The 20327-nt window shown below is 53.5% G+C and overlaps 5 protein-coding genes across 5 annotated transcripts in view; all 5 read right to left on the minus strand.

Annotated features, from left to right (window-relative positions):
* TSPEAR (thrombospondin type laminin G domain and EAR repeats) overlaps positions 1–20327 on the minus strand; it is a gene marked incomplete at its 5' end in the record, with an annotated part of 135759 nt that overhangs the window by 20828 nt on the left and 94604 nt on the right. The window contains 2 exons of the mRNA XM_081088027.1: positions 38–128; positions 2037–2275. Of these exons, the coding sequence (XP_080944153.1) occupies positions 38–128; positions 2037–2275 (330 nt within the window). The remainder of the gene's footprint in view (positions 1–37; positions 129–2036; positions 2276–20327) is intronic.
* On the minus strand, positions 3962–4771 carry LOC308516985 (uncharacterized protein; the record flags this gene model as incomplete). The annotated part of the gene is made up of 1 exon (XM_081088033.1): positions 3962–4771. One exon carries the CDS (start codon positions 4769–4771, stop codon positions 3962–3964), a length of 810 nt encoding a protein of 269 aa, XP_080944159.1.
* Positions 8660–9340, minus strand: LOC308516990 (uncharacterized protein; the record flags this gene model as incomplete). Its single annotated transcript, XM_081088037.1, has 1 exon — positions 8660–9340. One exon carries the CDS (start codon positions 9338–9340, stop codon positions 8660–8662), a length of 681 nt encoding a protein of 226 aa, XP_080944163.1.
* LOC308516989 (uncharacterized protein) lies at positions 13704–14384 on the minus strand (the record flags this gene model as incomplete). Its single annotated transcript, XM_081088036.1, has 1 exon — positions 13704–14384. The coding sequence occupies one exon, from the start codon at positions 14382–14384 to the stop codon at positions 13704–13706; it is 681 nt and encodes a 226-aa protein (XP_080944162.1).
* On the minus strand, positions 18747–19559 carry LOC308516984 (uncharacterized protein; the record flags this gene model as incomplete). Its single annotated transcript, XM_081088032.1, has 1 exon — positions 18747–19559. The coding sequence occupies one exon, from the start codon at positions 19557–19559 to the stop codon at positions 18747–18749; it is 813 nt and encodes a 270-aa protein (XP_080944158.1).

Genomic DNA, 20327 nt, shown 5'->3' on the forward strand with positions numbered 1-20327 from the left:
CGTGGGGAGGCCAGGCAGGCAGCCCCTCCACACTCACCGTGAACAGGCCTTTGGTCCGCCTCCGGCTGCCGATGAAGAACCGGGCTCCTTGCACCGATAGGGCGGCTGGGAAGGGCACATCGGCAGTTCTGAAAACGGTGGGTGGGGGTTTAGCCGTGGGAGAGCAGCAGTGCAGGCCATTAGTGTAGAAAAGGACAGAGCAGTGCCGCGCACGGGACGTGCCAGTGTCCTGGGGCGGCTGTAACAAAGGACCACAGGCTGGGCGGCTTCAACCACAGACATCCATTTCCTCACAGTTCTGGGGGCCAGAAGTCCAACACTGAGGTGTTGACAGGCCGGACTCTTGCAGAAGGCTCCAGGGGGGTCCTTCCTGCCTATTCCTGCTCCTGGGGTCTCCTGGGGACTCCTGGGGGCTCCTGGCTGTAGCTGCATCACTCACTCTCTGCGCTCACCATCACATGGCTTCTCCCCTGGGCCTCTTCTCTTCTTATGAGGACACCGGTCACTGGGTCAGGACCCACCCTCTCCAGGGTGACCTCAACTGAGCTGTCTCACACCTGCAAAGGTGTTGTCTCTAAACAAGGTCCCAGGCCTGATGGGACATAAATTAGGGCACCCCCCTTCGCCCCAGGATGAGGATCTTCTGCAAGAGCGTGTGCTGCCAGGAGTTCCTCGCCATTTCACGGAACATCCAGTGGCTCCTACAGGCATGGGGTTTCCAGCCCGTTCACCCTCCACTGAGCCCTGGGGGTGGGGGACAGAGGTGTCAGGGCAGAATGGGGTTCCCTCTCTGGTGACTTGAAGGTGTTGGAAAGTGTGGCCGGAGTTGGGTCTTGATGTGCAAGGGGGCAGGGAGGCCAAACTCTGGGGAAAGGTGAGAAGGTGGGCGCCCCATGGAGAGGACTGTGTGGCTGGAGCTCCCGGGGCCAGAAAGCCAGGCACGGGCTCTCTCCTCACTGCCCAGCGTCTCCCGGGCCTGATGCCAGGTCCTCTGCTCCTTCCAGTCTTTGCCGTCTGGCTGTGGCTGGCCGTGGTGAGATCAGCCCAGTGTCCGCGCAATTCCCAGGTCACCTGAGTTCTGGCTTGTGCCCTCCATGGTGCCTGAAAGGCTGTCAGCTGTTGGCGCTCGGCCTTGAGCAGCCATTGCCCTATAAAAGCTCTGATGTAGCTGAGAGTGTGGTAGGGCGGGGTGGTGACTAAGACATGTTTAAACCAAGTGTATAAATGTTATGGATTCTTTTTATTACGGAATAAGTGTCATAATAAAAAGCAGAGTAAGATTCTACCTTTGAAAGTACTATTTGGTATAAGGATAGATTTAAAGTAAGCTGGACCACTTGCCATGCAAATGTCTCCAGCCCCACTCAGCAAGGATGGATGCGGAGGCCCGTGGGTCAGCAGCTGGCCAGGCCGCAGGGACTCACTGTCCCTGGTCCAAAACGAGGCGCTGGCAAGGACAAGAAACGAACTCGGGCTTCCCCGTGCCCGGGGCTGTGTCAAAGTTACTCAGGACTCCTCGGCATGTTTATCTGGAGTTTTAATGAATATTTATCCCCTTGTTTCAGATGAGGAAATGGAGTCAGAGAGGTTAAATGACGTGTTGAAAATCACACAGCAAGACCTGGGCCTCAGGCTGGGGCACAGCTTCTGCTTGGCTGTGGTACCCAAGTTCCTATGATCCTCTGTGGCCCTTTCGTCATGGTAACAGCGCCCTGCAGGGCACATCCCCTGGGCAAGCTCAGCCTGGACTCACACTTCAGCCCTAGCCCGGGGCCAGGCATCAGCTCCCCGACCCCCCCACCGCCCTCCGCTCTCAGACTGATGCCTGCCCTTGTCCCCCCTCACCACGCCCTCGCTGGAGACAGGTGTGCTGTCCACCTGCTGGTGACCCAGGCACTCCTGCCACAAGGGCTCCTCCACAAGCCTGACCCCTCCGGCCCGCCCTGCAAACTCAAGCTGCCCCCGGATGTCCACTCTGGACTCCATGTCAGGCAGCACACCGCACCATGCGACCCTCCCCACATCCCGGTACCTACATGTCCACGGGGACACCGCAGTCCATGGTGAGGGAGAAGGAGTCTTCAGACACAGCCAAGACCAGCGTGTGCCACTGGCTGTCCATCAGGGCGGGGCTGCGGAAGGACACTCGGGTCTGCCAGGCGCCCGCCGCATCCTGGCTGAGGAAGAGGAAGTGCAGCCGGGTGGGCGAGTACCGCAGGCCCAGCAGCAGCGCGTCCGGCCCCTCCGCCACCACCGTGAACAGGTACTCATTCTTCTGCAAGAGAGGGCGGGCGGGTGAGGGTGGGAGGTGACGGTGGGCAGGGAAGGGCAGGGCTCACGGCGCAGGGCCTGCTGCCACAACCCTGTGTGTGTGTGATGAAGCCAGGAGCACTGCTCACACCCATGACCATGCCGGTATCAGGAACACAGGAAGCAGTGTGTGGGTGAGGACTTGGACAAATGCGAGCCTGTGCATCGCGGGTGGGAAGGCAAAAATGCTGCAGCCCCTATAAAAAACAGTAGGTGTTTCCTCCACAAATTACAAATGGAACTACCGTATGATCCCGCAATTCCATCTGCTGTAAATCCAAATGGACGGCCAGCTGGGTCTTGGAGAGACACGTGGACACCTGTGCTCCCTGCAGCGTTACTCAGAAAGGTGTTATCCACGAGAAAGCAACCCAGCTGCCCACGATGAAGGGAGGAGCATACATAATGCGGCCCAGCCACCAAATGGAGCGTCTTCAGCCTTAAAAAGGAAGGTCCGACATTGACAGGATGAGCCCCGAGGACATTGCGCTGAGTGAAACAAGCAGTCACCAAAGGACAAAGGCTTAGGATTTCACTAACTCGGGGACCCGGGAGCCGTGGCACCCACAGACACCGAGCGCAGAGGTGGGCGCCAGGGCCGGGAGCCGGGAAAGGAGCCGATGTTTAATGGGAACAGAGTCATCCCGGGAAGATGAGAAAGTTCTGAGATGGAGGGTGGTTATGGGTGCGCAACAACAACCACCTGTGACTGCTTCGTGCCCTTGAGCCGAACTCGTAAAGATGATCAAAACGGTGAGCTTCAGGTGCGGTGTGCTTTACCACCATTTAAAACCCACACCCCTCCACAACAGTGACTTCAAAAACAAGGTGACCCCCAAGCCCCAGCCACCCCAGCCACTCGAACTGCGCAGGGAAATGTATACATGCCTATAAGCAGTTGCAATGTAGAGCCTATAAATGCCTAGCCTAACACAGTTGAAAGAGTAGAGAACTGAAAGTGATGAAACCTGGATGATAATTACAGTGTCATTTTTCACAAGCCCTTGCCCATGCCACACTGCGACCCAAATTCCAGGCGACTATTATTCTAAAGAAGGTCAAAGCCTCCACATTCCTCATAATTAATTTAATGCCTAATCAGCAAAATCCACTTGCCTCAGATTGGGTCCCCTGGCTTCTGGCCACTCCTTCACGGACCTTCCTGGGTCGGGGTGAGAGTCCCACCCAGTGCCCCGCCCCGAGGACTTAGGCGCTGTGATCGCTCGGCCACTCGTTCCTAGACATACTCGCGGCTGGAGGAGACCAGTGTCTGGTGAGAACCCTGTTTCTCGCCCACCGCCACCGCGGCAATGAAATCAGAGGAAGGAAGCGCTCAGGTGATGAAGTGACTTTATTGGGGTGCATGAGGAGGTGCTGACAGGTTGAGAGTGGAGGTCAAGTGATGGACAGAGAAATTGGAAGGGAAGGACAGGTGACCCAGGGGCAGGTGGGGGCTCCTCCTGGAGGGCAAGAGCCCTGAGGTTCAGGGCTCCTGGGAGCAGAGGTCAGCTCAGGACAGGAGAGCCTGGGGGACCCTGTCCTGAGTAGGGACAGCCATCTAACACAGGTAAGGACCTGACTGAGGCGTGGCTGGGAGAACCACCCTCACAGGGTAAGACCTGAGCCCGGCTGGCCCTGGGGACATGCCTGCTCAGCAGCAGGACTTCTGGGCCGAGGTGGGGACGCAGCAGGCCGGGCGGGAGCACACGGGGCGGCAGAGCAGGGACATGCAGGAGGACGGGCGGCAGCAGCTGGGCTGGCAGGAGGAGGCGGGGCCACAGCAGGAGGAGGCGGGCACGCAGCAGGCAGGCCTGCACACGGGGCGGCAGATGAGGGACACGCAGGAGGAGGGTCCGCAGCAGGATGAGGTGCAGGGGGTGGGCTGGCAGCAGGTGGAGGCCCCAGAGCAGACGGGCACACAGCACAGGGGCTTGCAGCAGACGGGTGTGCAGCAGACAGGTGTGCAGCAGGCGGGCACACAGCAGGCCTGTTGGCAGGGGGAGGAGGTGCAGCAGGAGGGCTGGCAGCATGAGGGTGTGCAGGAGCTGGTGCAGGTTGACTGGCAGGGGCTTGGCTCACAGGTCGTCTGACAGCAGGGACTGGACATACAGCTCACTGGGGTGCAAACAAGGGTAAGGCAGGAGGTCGGGGTGCAATAGCTGGGGGCACAGCAGGTGGGGACACAGCAGCTGGAGGTGCAGCAGGAGGGCTGGCAGCAGCTGGGGGCACAGCAGCTGGGGACACAGCAGCTGGAGGTGCAGCAGGAAGGCTGGCAGCAGCTGGGGACACAGCAGGTGGGCTGGCAGCAGCTGGGGGCGCAGCAGGAGGGCTCACAGCAGCTCTCAGGACAGTCGTCCACCTGCCAGGAGGAGTCCGTGCAAGAGTCATAGGACCCGGGCAGGCAGGCCCGGCTGCCATAGCTCCGGTTGCTGGAGCAGACGGACAGGTTGGATGCGGCCATGGTGGGGCGGTGGGGCTGGAGGAGGGTGTGAGTGTGTGAGTGTGTGAGTGAGTGTGAGTGTGTAAGATGCCCAGGGCTGCTGGCTTTTATACCCTCCTGGTGTTTGTTTTCCAAGCAGGAGGCTCCCCACGCCTCCTTTCCTTGTTGGTATTTTGAGCTGAGTCCTGGGCACCCGTATTTCCTCTGGTTTATTTCCAGGAAAGAGGCTGCTGCTTGTGAGAAGCCTGTGTTGTTGGAGAGGTGTTGGCCCTGCCCTGTGTGTGTCCTAAGCAAACACCCCTGGAAACATCTGGAGTGGGGGAACCCTGGCAGCCCCCCCTGCCCTGTGTGTCCTAAGCAAACACCCCTGGAAACATCTGGAGTGGGGGAGCCCTGGCAGCTCCCCCTGCCCTGTGTGTGTGTCCTCAGCAAACACCCCGGAAACATCTGGAGGGGGGGAGCGCTGGCACCCCACCTGCCCTGCTGTGCTCCACTGCCAGCTGTTCTCCCTGACGTTGCAAGGGATGGTTTGAATCCCAGAGTCAGAGGCTGGGCAGCAGGGGCTGACATTGGGGCTCTGCTGCTCATCGCTGCTGGACATCCCCACACACAGGCAGCTGAGGAGGGGCACCAGCCACAGAGGAACGCAGGAAAGGGGAAGGTAGATGGATGAGGGTCTCCAACAGCAAGAATGACAATAGCTTTGGCTGTTTGAGCTCCTTTGCCTTTCCAAATACTTTACATTCAGCTTATTGACAACAGAAAATAATTCTGCTGCTATTTTTATTGGGATTGCCTTGAATCTACAGATCAATGCGAAGGTAACTGACATCACAGTGTCTCCACCCATGAAGATGCTCTAATTCTCCATTTATTCATGTCTTCTTCGGTTCATTTCATCAGTGTTTTTATAGTTTTCATTATGTTACATTTATGCTATTTTTCATTTTTTATTTTGTTGTAAGTCATAGTTTTAGACACAAAGTTAGAAATCTAATTGTTTATTAATATTATATGGAGGTGGACAAAAGTAGGTTAAATTACCAGTCATCATTAGCTAAAACAAAAATCATAGGTAAGGATGCAAAACAATAACAATAATAATGAGACAAGTAATACAAATCAATAATACAATTATTAAAAAACAAACAATAACATAAGAATCAGCTCTGTTCGTTCACTCATAACTGTAAATCTCCTTTTGCCCACCTCCGTATAGAACGACAATTAATTTTTATTATTTTAAGTTTGCATTCTTCATCCTTGCCAAACTCTTATATTTCCAAGAGACCATTTGGAGATTCCTGGGGGTGTGCTATGTGGACAATCATGTCCTCTGTGAATAGAGACCATTTCATATCTGCATTTCCAATATGCCTGCCCTTTACTTCTTTTCTTGTCTTGTGGTTCTGGCTCAGACCCTCAGTATGAGCTGAATAGTGTGGTGGGAGGGGCCACCTGTGTCTTGTTCCCAGTCTCAGGGAAAAGTGTCTTTTCAGTGGAATGTGGTGTTGGCTGTGAGAGTTTCATAGATGCCTTATATCAAGTTAAGGATTTTTTAAAAAAATTATACTTTTATTGATTTCAGAGAGGAAGGGAGACGGAGAGGAGATAGAAACATCAATGATGAGAGAGAATCACTGATTGGCTGCTTCCTGCATGCCCCCACTGGGGACCAAGCCCACAACCCGGGCATGTGCCCTTGACGGGAATCGATCCCAGGACCTTTCCGTCCACAGGCCAATGCTCTACCCACTGAGCCAAACCAGCCAGGGCATGCAGTAAGCATTTCTTTTTTTATTATTTAATATATTTTATTCACTTTTTACAGAGAGGAAGAGAGAGATAGTTAGAAACATCGATGAGAGAGAAACATCGATCAGCTGGCTCCTGCACACCTACTACTATGGCTGTGCCCACAACCAAGGTGCATGTCCTGAACCGGAATCGAACCTGGGACCTTTCAGTCCGCAGGCCGACGCTCTATCCAATGAGCCAAACCAGTCAGGGCAAGTTAAGGATTTTTTGTTCATCCCTAGGTCACTGTAAACTTCACAGGGAACCTTCCCTAACTCAATCTCTGAGGCCTGTATTACTGATACCAGAGCCAGACAAAGACACTACAAGAAAGAAAGCTACAGGTCAATAGCCCCTATGAACACTGATGTAAAAACACTAAACAAATTACTAACAAATCAAATTCAGCAGCAGATTAAGAGATTTATACACCTCAGCCAAGAGAGACCTATTACTGAAATGCAAGGATGGTTCTACATATGATAGTTGTATGTAAAAATACTCAACAAACTAGAACTGGAAGGAAACAACATATGTAAATATATATGAATAAAAAATGAATATGTATGAAAAACCTACAGCAAACATCACACTCAATTTTGAAAAACTGAAAGCTCTTCCTCTAAGATCAGAAACAAGATAAGGATGCCCACTTGTGCCACCTCCATTCTCCATAGGACTGGAAACTCTGGGAAAGCAGATGGACAGGGAAAGGAATAAAAGGCATGTAAATGGGAAAGAAGTAAAATTATCTGTGTTCACAGATGCTATCATATTAAATGTAGAAAATCCTAAAAATTCTTGGTGATGGCTCATTCTTTTGGAGTTTGCTATCAGCTTTGTCAGGTAGGACTGAACCACTGTGGCTAATTTTACCCACAACTGAAGCAATGCCCTCTGAGTGGTCTCCCCGATGTCCTGAATCAGGACCATGTTCCACCTGGCAGGTGGGAATAGGCGCTCTGTAGGCATGTTTGGTTTCTGGGATGAGCCCTCTAGTTTTGTGGGTTTCCCCAATCCCAGACTCACATGGGGTTGCTGGTCGTTACTTAGCTGACACTTGAGGGAGATCCTTTGAGGACCAAGAGTTACTCAGGGCAGTCTCCCCTCTCTGGCACTCTGGCCATAAACACTAGTTGCCTGGGGCTCCCCCAAATCCCAGGGCTGCCTCTGACTCAGGGGTGCATGGAGCGCCTGGGTTTTCCATTTTTGCACCAGGGCCTGGACATGCTCTCATGGCGGTGAGTCAGGCCGACTGTGAGGCTCACTCTGTTGGTTCCCCTCCCTCAGGGGTCCCTGTTCTGTGACTTTCAAGTCCAGTGTCTGAATACCATGGCTCCGCGACTGGCTAATTGTTCGGTGTGGCCCTGGCGGGAAGGTCATCAGTCCCTCTGACTCTGTCAGGGTTGAGCAGCCGCTCCCTGCCTCCCTCCATCAGGTCTCTGCTCACAGTGCCGACCTGTGGGCGGACCCCAGGGGAGGCCCCAGGCCCACAGTCTGTGCTGCAAGGAGCCCCCGGCGTTTCAGATGGGACAGTGGGTGAATGGCCCTGGGCCTGACACTCCCAGACCATGACTTGCTGCAGGAGACCAGCCTGAGGAAGCCCAGGCACAGACCCAGCAGGCATGACCTCGGGCCCGGGCACCCCGCCAGGAGGAGTTAGGCCACTGCCCTTTGGGATCTGTCAGCCACTCACTTCTAGAAATATCTGTGGCTGAAGAAGACAACGTCTGGTGAAAACCACGGGCCCCACCCCTCCCGCCTGAAATCAGAGGAAGGAAGCGATCAGGTGCTGAGGTGAGTTTATTGGGTGCCCGAGGAGGTGCTGACCAGCTGAGAGTCGAGGTCAAGTGACTCAACAGAGAAACTAGGAGGGAAGGACAGGTGGCCCTGGGCAGGTGGAGGCCTCGTGTAGGAGGCAGAAGCCGAGGGAGCAGTGAGGTCCTGGGGTCCTGAAGGCAGAGGTCAGGTCAGGTTAATGGAGACTGAGGGACTCCATCCTGAGTGGGGGCCGCCACCTGACACTGCTCAGGACCAGACTGAGGGGGTGGCGGGAGGACCACAGTCACAGGATGGGACCTGAGTTCGGCTGGTCCTGGGGGACATGCCTGCTCAGCAGCAGGACGTCTGGGCCGAGGTGGGGACGCAGCAGGCCGGGCGGGAGCACACAGGGCGGCAGAGCAGGGACATGCAGGAGGACGGGCGGCAGCAGCTGGGCTGGCAGGAGGAGGCGGGGCCACAGCAGGAGGAGGCGGGCACGCAGCAGGCAGGCCTGCACACGGGGCGGCAGATGAGGGACACGCAGGAGGAGGGTCCGCAGCAGCTCGAAGGGGCTGGGCAGGGGGTCACCCAAGAACAGACTGGCTTGCAGCAGACGGGTGTGCAGCAGACGGGCACACAGTAGGCCTGCTGGCAGGAGGAGGAGGTGCAGCAGGAGGGCAGGCAGCTAGACTGCTGGCAGCATGAGGGCGTGCAGAAGCTGGTGCAGGTTGACTGGCAGGGGCTGGACCCACAGGTTACCTGGCAGCAGGGGCTGGACACACAGCTCACTGGGGCACAGACAAGGGTCAGAGTACAACAGCTGGGGGTGCAGCATGAAGGTTGGCAGCAGCTGGGGACACAGCAGGTGGGCTGGCAGCAGCTGGCGGCACAGCAGGAGGGCTCACAGCAGCTCTCAGGACAGTCGTCCACCTGCCAGGAGGAGTCCGTGCAAGAGTCATAGGACCCGGGCAGGCAGGCCCGGCTGCCATAGCTCCGGTTGCTGGAGCAGACGGACAGGGTGGAAGTGGCCATGGTGGGGCAGTGGGGTTGGAGGAGGCTGTGAGTGTGTGAGTGTGTGAGTGAGTGTGAGTGTGTAAGATGCCCAGGGCTGCTGGCTTTTATACCCTCCTGGTGTTTGTTTTCCAAGCAGGAGGCTCCCCACGCCCCGTTTCCTTGTTGGTTATTTGAGCTGAGTCCTGGGCGCCCATATTTCCTCTGGTTTATTTCCAGGAAAGAGGCTGCTGCTTGTGAGAAGCCTGTTTTGTTGGAGAGGGGTTGGCCCCCGCCCTGTGTGTGTGTCCTCAGCAAACATCCTGGAAACATCTGGAGTGGGGGAGCCCTGGCAGCTCCCCCTGCCCTGTGTGTGTGTCCTAAGCAATCACCCCGGAAACATCTGGAGGGGGGGAGCGCTGGCAGCCTCCCTGCCCTGCCGTGCTCCACTGCCAGCTGTTCTCCCTGACGTTGCAAGGGATGGTTTGAATCCCAGAGTCAGAGGCAGGGCAGCAGGGGCTGACATTGGGGATCTGCTGCTCATCGCTGCTGGACATCCCCACACACAGGCGGCTGAGGAGGGGCACCGGCCACAGGAACGCAGGACAGGGAAAGGTAGACGGACGAGGGTCTCCAACAGCAAGAATGACAATAGCGTTGGCTATTTGAGCTCCTTTGCCTTTCCAAATACTTTACATTCAGCTTATTGACAACAGAAAATAATTCTGCTGCTATTTTTATTGGGATTGCCTTGAACCTCCAGATCAGTTTGAAGGTAACTGACATCACAGTGTCTCCACCCATGAAGATGCTCTAATTCTCCATTTATTCATGTCTTCTCCGGTTCATTTCATCAGTGTTTTTATAGTTTTCATTATGTTACATTTATGCTATTTTTCATTTTTTATTTTGTTGTAAGTCATACTTTTAAACAAAAAGTTAGAAATCTAATTGTTTTAGATTAGGATTAGCAAAGGCTTTGAAGGCAAAGAAAGCAGTGTTGAAAGGCGTCCACAGCCACACAAAAAAGAAGATCTGCACGTCACCCACTTTCTGACGGCCAAAGACACTAAGTCTCCGGAGGCAGCCTAAATACCCTCGGTAGAGCGCACCCAGGAGAAACAAGCTTGACCACTATGCCATCATCAAATTCCCCTGACAACCGAGTCAGCCATGAAGAAGATAGAAGACAATAATACACTACTGTTCATTGTGGATGTCAAGGCCAACAAGCACCAGATCAAACAGGCTGTGAAGAAGCTCTATGACATTGATGTGGCCAAGGTCAACACCCTGATCAGGCCTGATGGCGAGAAGAAGGCATATGTTCGACTGGCTCCTGACTATGATGCTTTGGATGTTGCCAACAAAATTGGAATCATCTAAACTGAGTCCAGCTGCCTAATTCTAAATATAAAAATTTTACACTGTAAAAAAAAAAGCTTTTTACGAAGATGGCGCCGAAAGCTAAGAAGGAAGCCCAATTAATATTATTAATATTATATGGAGGTGGGCAAAAGTATATTAAATTACCAGTCATCATTAGCTAAAATAAAAATCATAGGTAAGGATAAAAAATAATAACAATAATAATGAGACAAGTAATACAAATCAATAATACAATTATTAAAAAACAAACAATAACATAAGAATCAGCTCTGTTTCGTTCACTCATAACTGTAAATCTCTTTTTGCCCACCTCCGTATAGAACGACAATTAATTTGTATTATTTTAAGTTTGCATTCTTCATCCTTGCCAAACTCTTATATTTCCAGGAGACCTTGTGTAGATTCCTGGGGGTGTGCTATGTGGACAATCATGTCCTCTGTGAATAGAGACCATTTCATATCTGCATTTCCAATATGCCTGCCCTTTACTTCTTTCTCTTGTCTTGTGGTTCTGGCTCAGACCCTCAGTATGAGGCTGAATAGTGTGGTGGCAGGGGCCACCTGTGTCTTGTTCCCAGTCTCAGGGAAAAGTGTCTTCTCAGTGGAATGTGGTGTTGGCCGTGAGAGTTTTATAGATGCCTTATATCAAGTTAAGGATTTTTTAAAAAAATTATACTTTTATTGATTTCAGAGAGGAAGGGAGACGGAGAGGAGATAGAAACATCAATGATGAGCGAGAATCACTGATTGGCTGCCTCCTGCATGCCCCCACTGGGGACCAAGCCCACAACCCGGGCATGTGCCCTTGACGGGAATCGATCCCAGGACCTATCCGTCCACAGGCCAACGCTCTACCCACTGAGCCAAACCAGCCAGGGCATGCAGTAAGCATTTCTTTTTTTTTATTATTTAATATATTTTATTCACTTTTTACAGAGAGGAAGAGAGAGAGAGTTCAAAACATCGATGAGGGAGAAACATCGATCAGCTGCCTCCTGCAAACCTACTACTATGGCTGTGCCCACAACCCAGGTGCATGTCCTGGACCGGAATCGAACCTGGGACCTTTCAGTCCGCAGGCCGACGCTCTATCCAATGAGCCAAACCGGTCAGGGCAAGTTAAGGGTTTTTTGTTCATTCCTAGGTCACTGTAAACTTCATAGGGAACCTTCCGTAACTCAATCTCTGAGGCCTGTATTACTGACACCAGAGCCAGACAAAGACACTACGAGAAAGAAAGCTACAGGTCAATAGCCCCTATGAGCACTGATGTAAAAACACTAAACAAATTACTAACAAATCAAATTCAGCAGCAGATTAAGAGATTTATACACCTCAGCCAAGAGAGACCTATTGCTGAAATGCAAGGATGGTTCTACATATGATAGTTGTATGTAAAAATACTCAACAAACTAGAACTGGAAGGAAACAACATATATAAGTATATATGAATAAAAAATGAATATGTATGAAAAACCTACTGCAAACATCACACTCAATTTTGAAAAACTGAAAGCTCTTCCTCTAAGATCAGAAACAAGATAAGGATGCCCACTAGTGCCACCTCCATTCTCCATAGGACTGGAAACTCTGGGAAAGCAGATGGACAGGGAAAGGAATAAAAGGCATGTAAATGGGAAAGAAGTAAAATAATCTGTGTTCACAGGTGCTATCATATTAAATGTAGAAAATCCTAAAAATTCTTGGTAATGGCTCATTCTTTTGGAGTTTGCTATCAGCTTTGTCAGGTAGGCCTGAACCACTGTGGCTAATTTTACCCACAACTGAAGCAATGCCCTCTGAGTGGTCTCCCCGATGTCCTGAATCAGGACCATGTTCCACCTGGCAGGTGGGAATAGGCGCTCTGTAGGCATGTTTGGTTTCTGGGATGAGCCCTCTAGTTTTGTGGGTTTCCCCAATCCCAGACTCACATGGGGTTGCTGATCATTACTTAGCTGACACTTGAGGGAGATCCTTTGAGGACCTAGAGTTACTCAGGGCAGTCTCCCCTCTCTGGCACTCTGGCCATAAACACTAGTTGCCTGGGGCTCCCCCAAATCCCAGGGCTGCCTCTGACTCAGGGGTGCATGGAGCGCCTGGGTTTTCCATTTTTGCACCAGGGCCTGGACATGCTCTCATGGCGGTGAGTCAGGCCGACTGTGAGGCTCACTCTGTTGGTTCCCCTCCCTCAGGGGTCCCTGTTCTGTGACTTTCAAGTCCAGCGTCTGAATACCATGGCTCCGCGACTGGCTAATTGTTCGGTGTGGCCCTGGCGGGAAGGTCATCAGTCCCTCTGACTCTGTCAGGGTTGGAGCAGCCGCGCCCTGCCTCCCCCCATCAGGTCTCTGCTCACAGTGCCGACCTGTGGGCGGACCACAGGGGAGGCCCCAGGCCCACAGTCTGTGCTGCAAGGAGCCCCCGGCGTTTCAGATGGGACAGTGGGTGAATGGCCCTGGGCCTGACCCTCCCAGACCATGACTTGCTGCAGGAGACCAGCCCGAGGATGCCCAGGCACAGGCCCAGCAGGCACTGACCTCGGGCCCGGGCACCCCGCCAGGAGGAGTTAGGCCACTGCCCTTTGGGATCTGTCAGCCACTCACTTCTAGAAATATCCGTGGCTGAAGAAGACAATGTCTGGTGAAAACCACGGGCCCCACCCCTCCCCCATGAAATCAGAGGAAGGAAGCGATCAGGTGCTGAGGTGAGTTTATTGGGTGCCCGAGGAGGTGCTGACCAGCTGAGAGTCGAGGTCAAGTGACTCAACAGAGAAACTGGGAGGGAAGGACAGATGGCCCTGGGCAGGTGGAGGCCTCGTGTAGGAGGCAGAATCCCAGGGAGCAGTGCGGTCCATGGGTCCTGAGGGCAGAGGTCAGGTCAGTTTAGTGGAGACTGAGGGACTCCATCCTGAGTGGGGGCCGCCACCTGACACTGCTCAGGACCAGACTGAGGGGGTGGCGGGAGGACCACAGTCACAGGATGGGACCTGAGTTCGGCTGGTCCTGGGGGACATGCCTGCTCAGCAGCAGGACGTCTGGGCCGAGGTGGGGACGCAGCAGGCCGGGCGGGAGCACACAGGGCGGCAGAGCAGGGACATGCAGGAGGATGGGCGGCAGCAGCTGGGCTGGCAGGAGGAGGCGGGGCCACAGCAGGAGGAGGCGGGCACGCAGCAGGCAGGCCTGCACACGGGGCGGCAGATGAGGGACACGCAGGAGGAGGGTCTGCAGCAGCTCGAAGGGGCTGGGCAGGGGGTCACCCAAGAACAGACTGGCTTGCAGCAGACGGGTGTGCAGCAGACGGGCACACAGCAGGCCGGCTGGCAGGAGGAGGAGGTGCAGCAGGAGGGCAGGCAGCTAGACTGCTGGCAGCATGAGGGCGTGCAGGAGCTGGTGCAGGTTGACTGGCAGGGGCTGGACCCACAGGTTACCTGGCAGCAGGGGCTGGACACACAGCTCACTGGGGCACAGACAAGGGTCAGAGTACAATAGCTGGGGGTGCAGCATGAAGGTTGGCAGCAGCTGGGGACACAGCAGGTGGGCTGGCAGCAGCTGGCGGCACAGCAGGAGGGCTCACAGCAGCTCTCAGGACAGTCGTCCACCTGCCAGGAGGAGTCCGTGCAAGAGTCATAGGACCCGGGCAGGCAGGCCCGGCTGCCATAGCTCCGGTTGCTGGAGCAGACGGACAGGGTGGAAGTGGCCATGGTGGGGCAGTGGTGTTGGAGGAGGCTGTGAGTGTGTGAGTGTGTGAGTGAGTGTGAGTGTGTAAGATGCCCAGGGCTGCTGGCTTTTATACCCTCCTGGTGTTTGTTTTCCAAGCAGGAGGCTCCCCACGCCCCGTTTCCTTGTTGGTTATTTGAGCTGAGTCCTGGGCGCCCGTATTTCCTCTGGTTTATTTCCAGGAAAGAGGCTGCTGCTTGTGAGAAGCCTGTTTTGTTGGAGAGGGGTTGGCCCCCGCCCTGTGTGTGTGTCCTCAGCAAACATCCTGGAAACATCTGGAGTGGGGGAGCCCTGGCACCCCCCCCTGCCCTGTGTGTGTCCTAAGCAATCACCCCGGAAACATCTGGAGGGGGGGAGCGCTGGCACCCCACCTGCCCTGCCGTGCTCCACTGCCAGCTGTTCTCCCTGACGTTGCAAGGGATGGTTTGAATCCCAGAGTCAGAGGCAGGGCAGCAGGGGCTGACATTGGGGATCTGCTGCTCATCGCTGCTGGACATCCCCACACACAGGCGGCTGAGGAGGGGCACCAGTCACAGAGGAACGCAGGAAAGGGGAAGGTAGACGGACGAGGGTCTCCAACAGCAAGAATGACAATAGCGTTGGCTATTTGAGCTCCTTTTCCTCTCCAAATACTTTACATTCAGCTTATTGACAACAGAAAATAATTCTGCTGCTATTTTTATTGGGATTGCCTTGAACCTCCAGATCAGTATGAAGGTAACTGACATCACAATGTCTCCACCGTGAAGATGCTCTAATTCTCCATTTATTCATGTCTTCTCCGGTTCATTTCATCAGTGTTTTTATAGTTTTCATTATGTTACATTTATGCTATTTTTCATTTTTTATTTTGTTGTAAGTCATACTTTTAAACAAAAAGTTAGAAATCTAATTGTTTTAGATTAGGATTAGCAAAGGCTTTGAAGGCAAAGAAAGCAGTGTTGAAAGGTGTCCACAGCCACAAAAAAAAGAAGATCTGCACGTCACCCACTTTCTGACGGCCAAAGACACTAAGTCTCCGGAGGCAGCCTAAATACCCTCGGAAGAGCGCACCCAGGAGAAACAAGCTTGACCACTATGCCATCATCAAATTCCCCTGACAACCGAGTCAGCCATGAAGAAGATAGAAGACAATAATACACTACTGTTCATTGTGGATGTCAAGGCCAACAAGCACCAGATCAAACAGGCTGTGAAGAAGCTCTATGACATTGATGTGGCCAAGGTCAACACCCTGATCAGGCCTGATGGCGAGAAGAAGGCATATGTTCGACTGGCTCCTGACTATGATGCTTTGGATGTTGCCAACAAAATTGGAATCATCTAAACTGAGTCCAGCTGCCTAATTCTAAATATAAAAATTTTACACTGTAAAAAAAAAAGCTTTTTACGAAGATGGCGCCGAAAGCTAAGAAGGAAGCCCAATTAATATTATTAATATTATATGGAGGTGGGCAAAAGTATATTAAATTACCAGTCATCATTAGCTAAAATAAAAATCATAGGTAAGGATAAAAAATAATAACAATAATAATGAGACAAGTAATACAAATCAATAATACAATTATTAAAAAACAAACAATAACATAAGAATCAGCTCTGTTTTGTTCACTCATAACTGTAAATCTCTTTTTGCCCACCTCCGTATAGAACGACAATTAATTTGTATTATTTTAAGTTTGCATTCTTCATCCTTGCCAAACTCTTATATTTCCAGGAGACCTTGTGTAGATTCCTGGGGGTGTTCTATGTTGACAATCATGTCCTCTGTGAATAGAGACCATTTCATATCTGCATTTCCAATATGCCTGCCCTTTACTTCTTTCTCTTGTCTTGTGGTTCTGGCTCAGACCCTCAGTATGAGGCTGAATAGTGTGGTGGCAGGGGCCACCTGCGTCTTGTTCCGAGTCTCAGGGAAAAGTGTCTTCTCAGTGGAATGTGGTGTTGGCTGTGAGAGTTTCATAGATGCCTTATATCAAGTTAAGGATTTTTTAAAAAAATTATACTTTTATTGATTTCAGAGAGGAAGGGAGACGGTGAGGAGATAGAAACATCAATGATGAGCGAGAATCACTGATTGGCTGCCTCCTGCATGCCCCCACTGGGGACCAAGCCCACAACCCGGGCATGTGCCCTTGACGGGAATCGATCCCAGGACCTATCCGTCCACAGGCCAACGCTCTACCCACTGAGCCAAACCAGCCAGGGCATGCAGTAAGCATTTCTTTTTTTTTATTATTTAATATATTTTATTCACTTTTTACAGAGAGGAAGAGAGAGAGAGTTCAAAACATCGATGAGGGAGAAACATCGATCAGCTGCCTCCTGCACACCTACTACTATGGCTGTGCCCACAACCCAGGTGCATGTCCTGGACCGGAATCGAACCTGGGACCTTTCAGTCCGCAGGCCGACGCTCTATCCAATGAGCCAAACCGGTCAGGGCAAGTTAAGGGTTTTTTGTTCATTCCTAGGTCACTGTAAACTTCATAGGGAACCTTCCGTAACTCAATCTCTGAGGCCTGTATTACTGACACCAGAGCCAGACAAAGACACTACGAGAAAGAAAGCTACAGGTCAATAGCCCCTATGAGCACTGATGTAAAAACACTAAACAAATTACTAACAAATCAAATTCAGCAGCAGATTAAGAGATTTATACACCTCAGCCAAGAGAGACCTATTGCTGAAATGCAAGGATGGTTCTACATATGATAGTTGTATATAAAAATACTCAACAAACTAGAACTGGAAGGAAACAACATATATAAGTATATATGAATAAAAAATGAATATGTATGAAAAACCTACTGCAAACATCACACTCAATTTTGAAAAACTGAAAGCTCTTCCTCTAAGATCAGAAACAAGATAAGGATGCCCACTTGTGCCACCTCCATTCTCCATAGGACTGGAAACTCTGGGAAAGCAGATGGACAGGGAAAGGAATAAAAGGCATGTAAATGGGAAAGAAGTAAAATAATCTGTGTTCACAGGTGCTATCATATTAAATGTAGAAAATCCTAAAAATTCTTGGTAATGGCTCATTCTTTTGGAGTTTGCTATCAGCTTTGTCAGGTAGGCCTGAACCACTGTGGCTAATTTTACCCACAACTGAAGCAATGCCCTCTGAGTGGTCTCCCCGATGTCCTGAATCAGGACCATGTTCCACCTGGCAGGTGGGAATAGGCGCTCTGTAGGCATGTTTGGTTTCTGGGATGAGCCCTCTAGTTTTGTGGGTTTCCCCAATCCCAGACTCACATGGGGTTGCTGATCATTACTTAGCTGACACTTGAGGGAGATCCTTTGAGGACCAAGAGTTACTCAGGGCAGTCTCCCCTCTCTGGCACTCTGGCCATAAACACTAGTTGCCTGGGGCTCCCCCAAATCCCAGGGCTGCCTCTGACTCAGGGGTGCATGGAGCGCCTGGGTTTTCCATTTTTGCACCAGGGCCTGGACATGCTCTCATGGCGGTGAGTCAGGCCGACTGTGAAGCTCACTCTGTTGGTTCCCCTCCCTCAGGGGTCCCTGTTCTGTGACTTTCAAGTCCAGCGTCTGAATACCATGGCTCCGCGACTGGCTAATTGTTCGGTGTGGCCCTGGCGGGAAGGTCATCAGTCCCTCTGACTCTGTCAGGGTTGGAGCAGCCGCGCCCTGCCTCCCCCCATCAGGTCTCTGCTCACAGTGCCGACCTGTGGGCGGACCCCAGGGGAGGCCCCAGGCCCACAGTCTGTGCTGCAAGGAGCCCCCGGCGTTTCAGATGGGACAGTGGGTGAATGGCCCTGGGCCTGACCCTCCCAGACCATGACTTGCTGCAGGAGACCAGCCCGAGGAAGCCCAGGCACAGGCCCAGCAGGCACTGACCTCGGGCCCGGGCACCCCGCCAGGAGGAGTTAGGCCACTGCCCTTTGGGATCTGTCAGCCACTCATTTCTAGAAATATCCGTGGCTGAAGAAGACAATGTCTGGTGAAAACCACGGGCCCCACCCCTCCCGCCTGAAATCAGAGGAAGGAAGCGATCAGGTGCTGAGGTGAGTTTATTGGGTGCCCGAGGAGGTGCTGACCAGCTGAGAGTCGAGGTCAAGTGACTCAACAGAGAAACTAGGAGGGAAGGACAGGTGACCCTGGGCAGGTGGAGGCCTCGTGTAGGAGGCAGAAGCCGAGGGAGCAGTGAGGTCCATGGGTCCTGAGGGCAGAGGTCAGGTCAGGTTAGTGGAGACTGAAGGACTCCATCCTGAGTGGGGGCAGCCACCTGACACTGCTCAGGACCAGACTGAGGGGCGGCTGGGAGGACCACAGTCACAGGGCGGGACCTGAGCCTGGCTGGTCCTCGGGGACATGCCTGCTCAGCAGCAGGACGTCTGGGCCGAGGTGGGGACGCAGCAGGCCGGGCGGCAGCACACGGGGCGGCAGAGCAGGGACATGCAGGAGGATGGGCGGCAGCAGCTGGGCTGGCAGGAGGAGGCGGGGCCACAGCAGGAGGAGGCGGGCACGCAGCAGGCAGGCCTGCACACGGGGCGGCAGATGAGGGACACGCAGGAGGAGGGTCTGCAGCAGCTCGAAGGGGCTGGGCAGGGGGTGACCCCAGAACAGACAGGCTTGCAGCAGACGGCTGTGCAGCAGACAGGTTTGCAGCAGTCGGGCCTACAGCAGAGTGGCTTACAGCAGACGGGTGTGCAGCAGGCGGGCACACAGCAGGCCTGCTGGCAGGGGGAGGAGGTGCAGCAGAAGGGCTGGCAGCTAGACTGCTGGCAGCATGAGGGTGTGCAGGAGCTGGTGCAGGTTGACTCGCAGGGGCTGGACCCACAGGTCACCTGGCAGCAGGGGCTGGACACACAGCTCACTGGGGCACAGACAAGGGTCAGGCAGGTGGTCGGGGTGCAACAAGTGGACTGGCAGCAGCTGGGGACACAGCAGCTGGAGGTGCAGCAGGAAGGCTGGCAGCAGCTGGGGACACAGCAGCTGGAGGTGCAGCAGGAAGGTTGGCAACAGCTGGGGACACAGCAGCTGGTGGAGCAGCAGGAAGGCTCACAGCAGCTCTCTGGACAGTCGTCCACCTGCCAGGAGGAGTCCGTGCAAGAGTCATAGGACCCGGGCAGGCAGGCCCGGCTGCCATAGCTCCGGTTGCTGGAGCAGACGGACAGGTTGGATGCGGCCATGGTGGGGCAGAGGCTGGAGGCTGCTGGGAGGACTAAGCGGGTATGTGAGTGCCTATGAGTGTGTGTAAGTTGTCCTAGGACTCCAGCGCTTTTATATCTGGTCCCTGGCCTTTGTTGTCCCCACAAAAGGCTCACATGCCCCCTTTCCTCGTTGTGCCAGTGCAGGGCCCGGAAGCCTCATTAGATGAGTCAGATGCCCGTGGGGACCGTGATGGGAGCTTGACCCCTGTTTGGCCCTCGGGGAAGCTGGCGCTAGGGCCCTGCTGTGGTCGGACGGTTCCTCCTGCAGGTCCTGATGGGTCAGGGCAATGTGTGGCCGCGATTCTCTCAGGCAGATGGTGGAGGTGGTCGCTGGTAGGGCTGCTTGTGGTTGTGTTGGGTCCCGCGGATTGTTAGAGACCTGCTCCTCGTGCTCCTGGAGAGGACCTCGGGGATGGCCGGTCTCCTCTGGACCCTGACTGGGCCAGGTTCTGCTTGGTTTGCTGAGTTTCACACCCACACGTAGGTGAGGAGTGGGGTGGGGTGGACGTTGGGCTGGAGTGGTCCCAGGGCCGACAGGCAGCCCTGGGAATTCGGAAGGGAGCCAGGACAGCATCTTTCTCAGCCCTGCTTGCACGTCTGTGTGGTGTGCACTGGGGGAGAGGGGCCCTAACCTCACCCTTACCCTCTTTCCCTCTGATAGCATCCTACCTAACCTTAGCAGAAATCACAACCAGGAGATTGAAAACCCACCGGTTTTATACAGATTTCATTAGATTTACATGCACT

This window comes from Myotis nattereri (genome assembly GCF_964212035.1).
Source record: "Myotis nattereri genome assembly, chromosome: 3".
In the NCBI taxonomy this organism is placed as follows: Eukaryota; Metazoa; Chordata; class Mammalia; order Chiroptera; family Vespertilionidae; genus Myotis; species Myotis nattereri.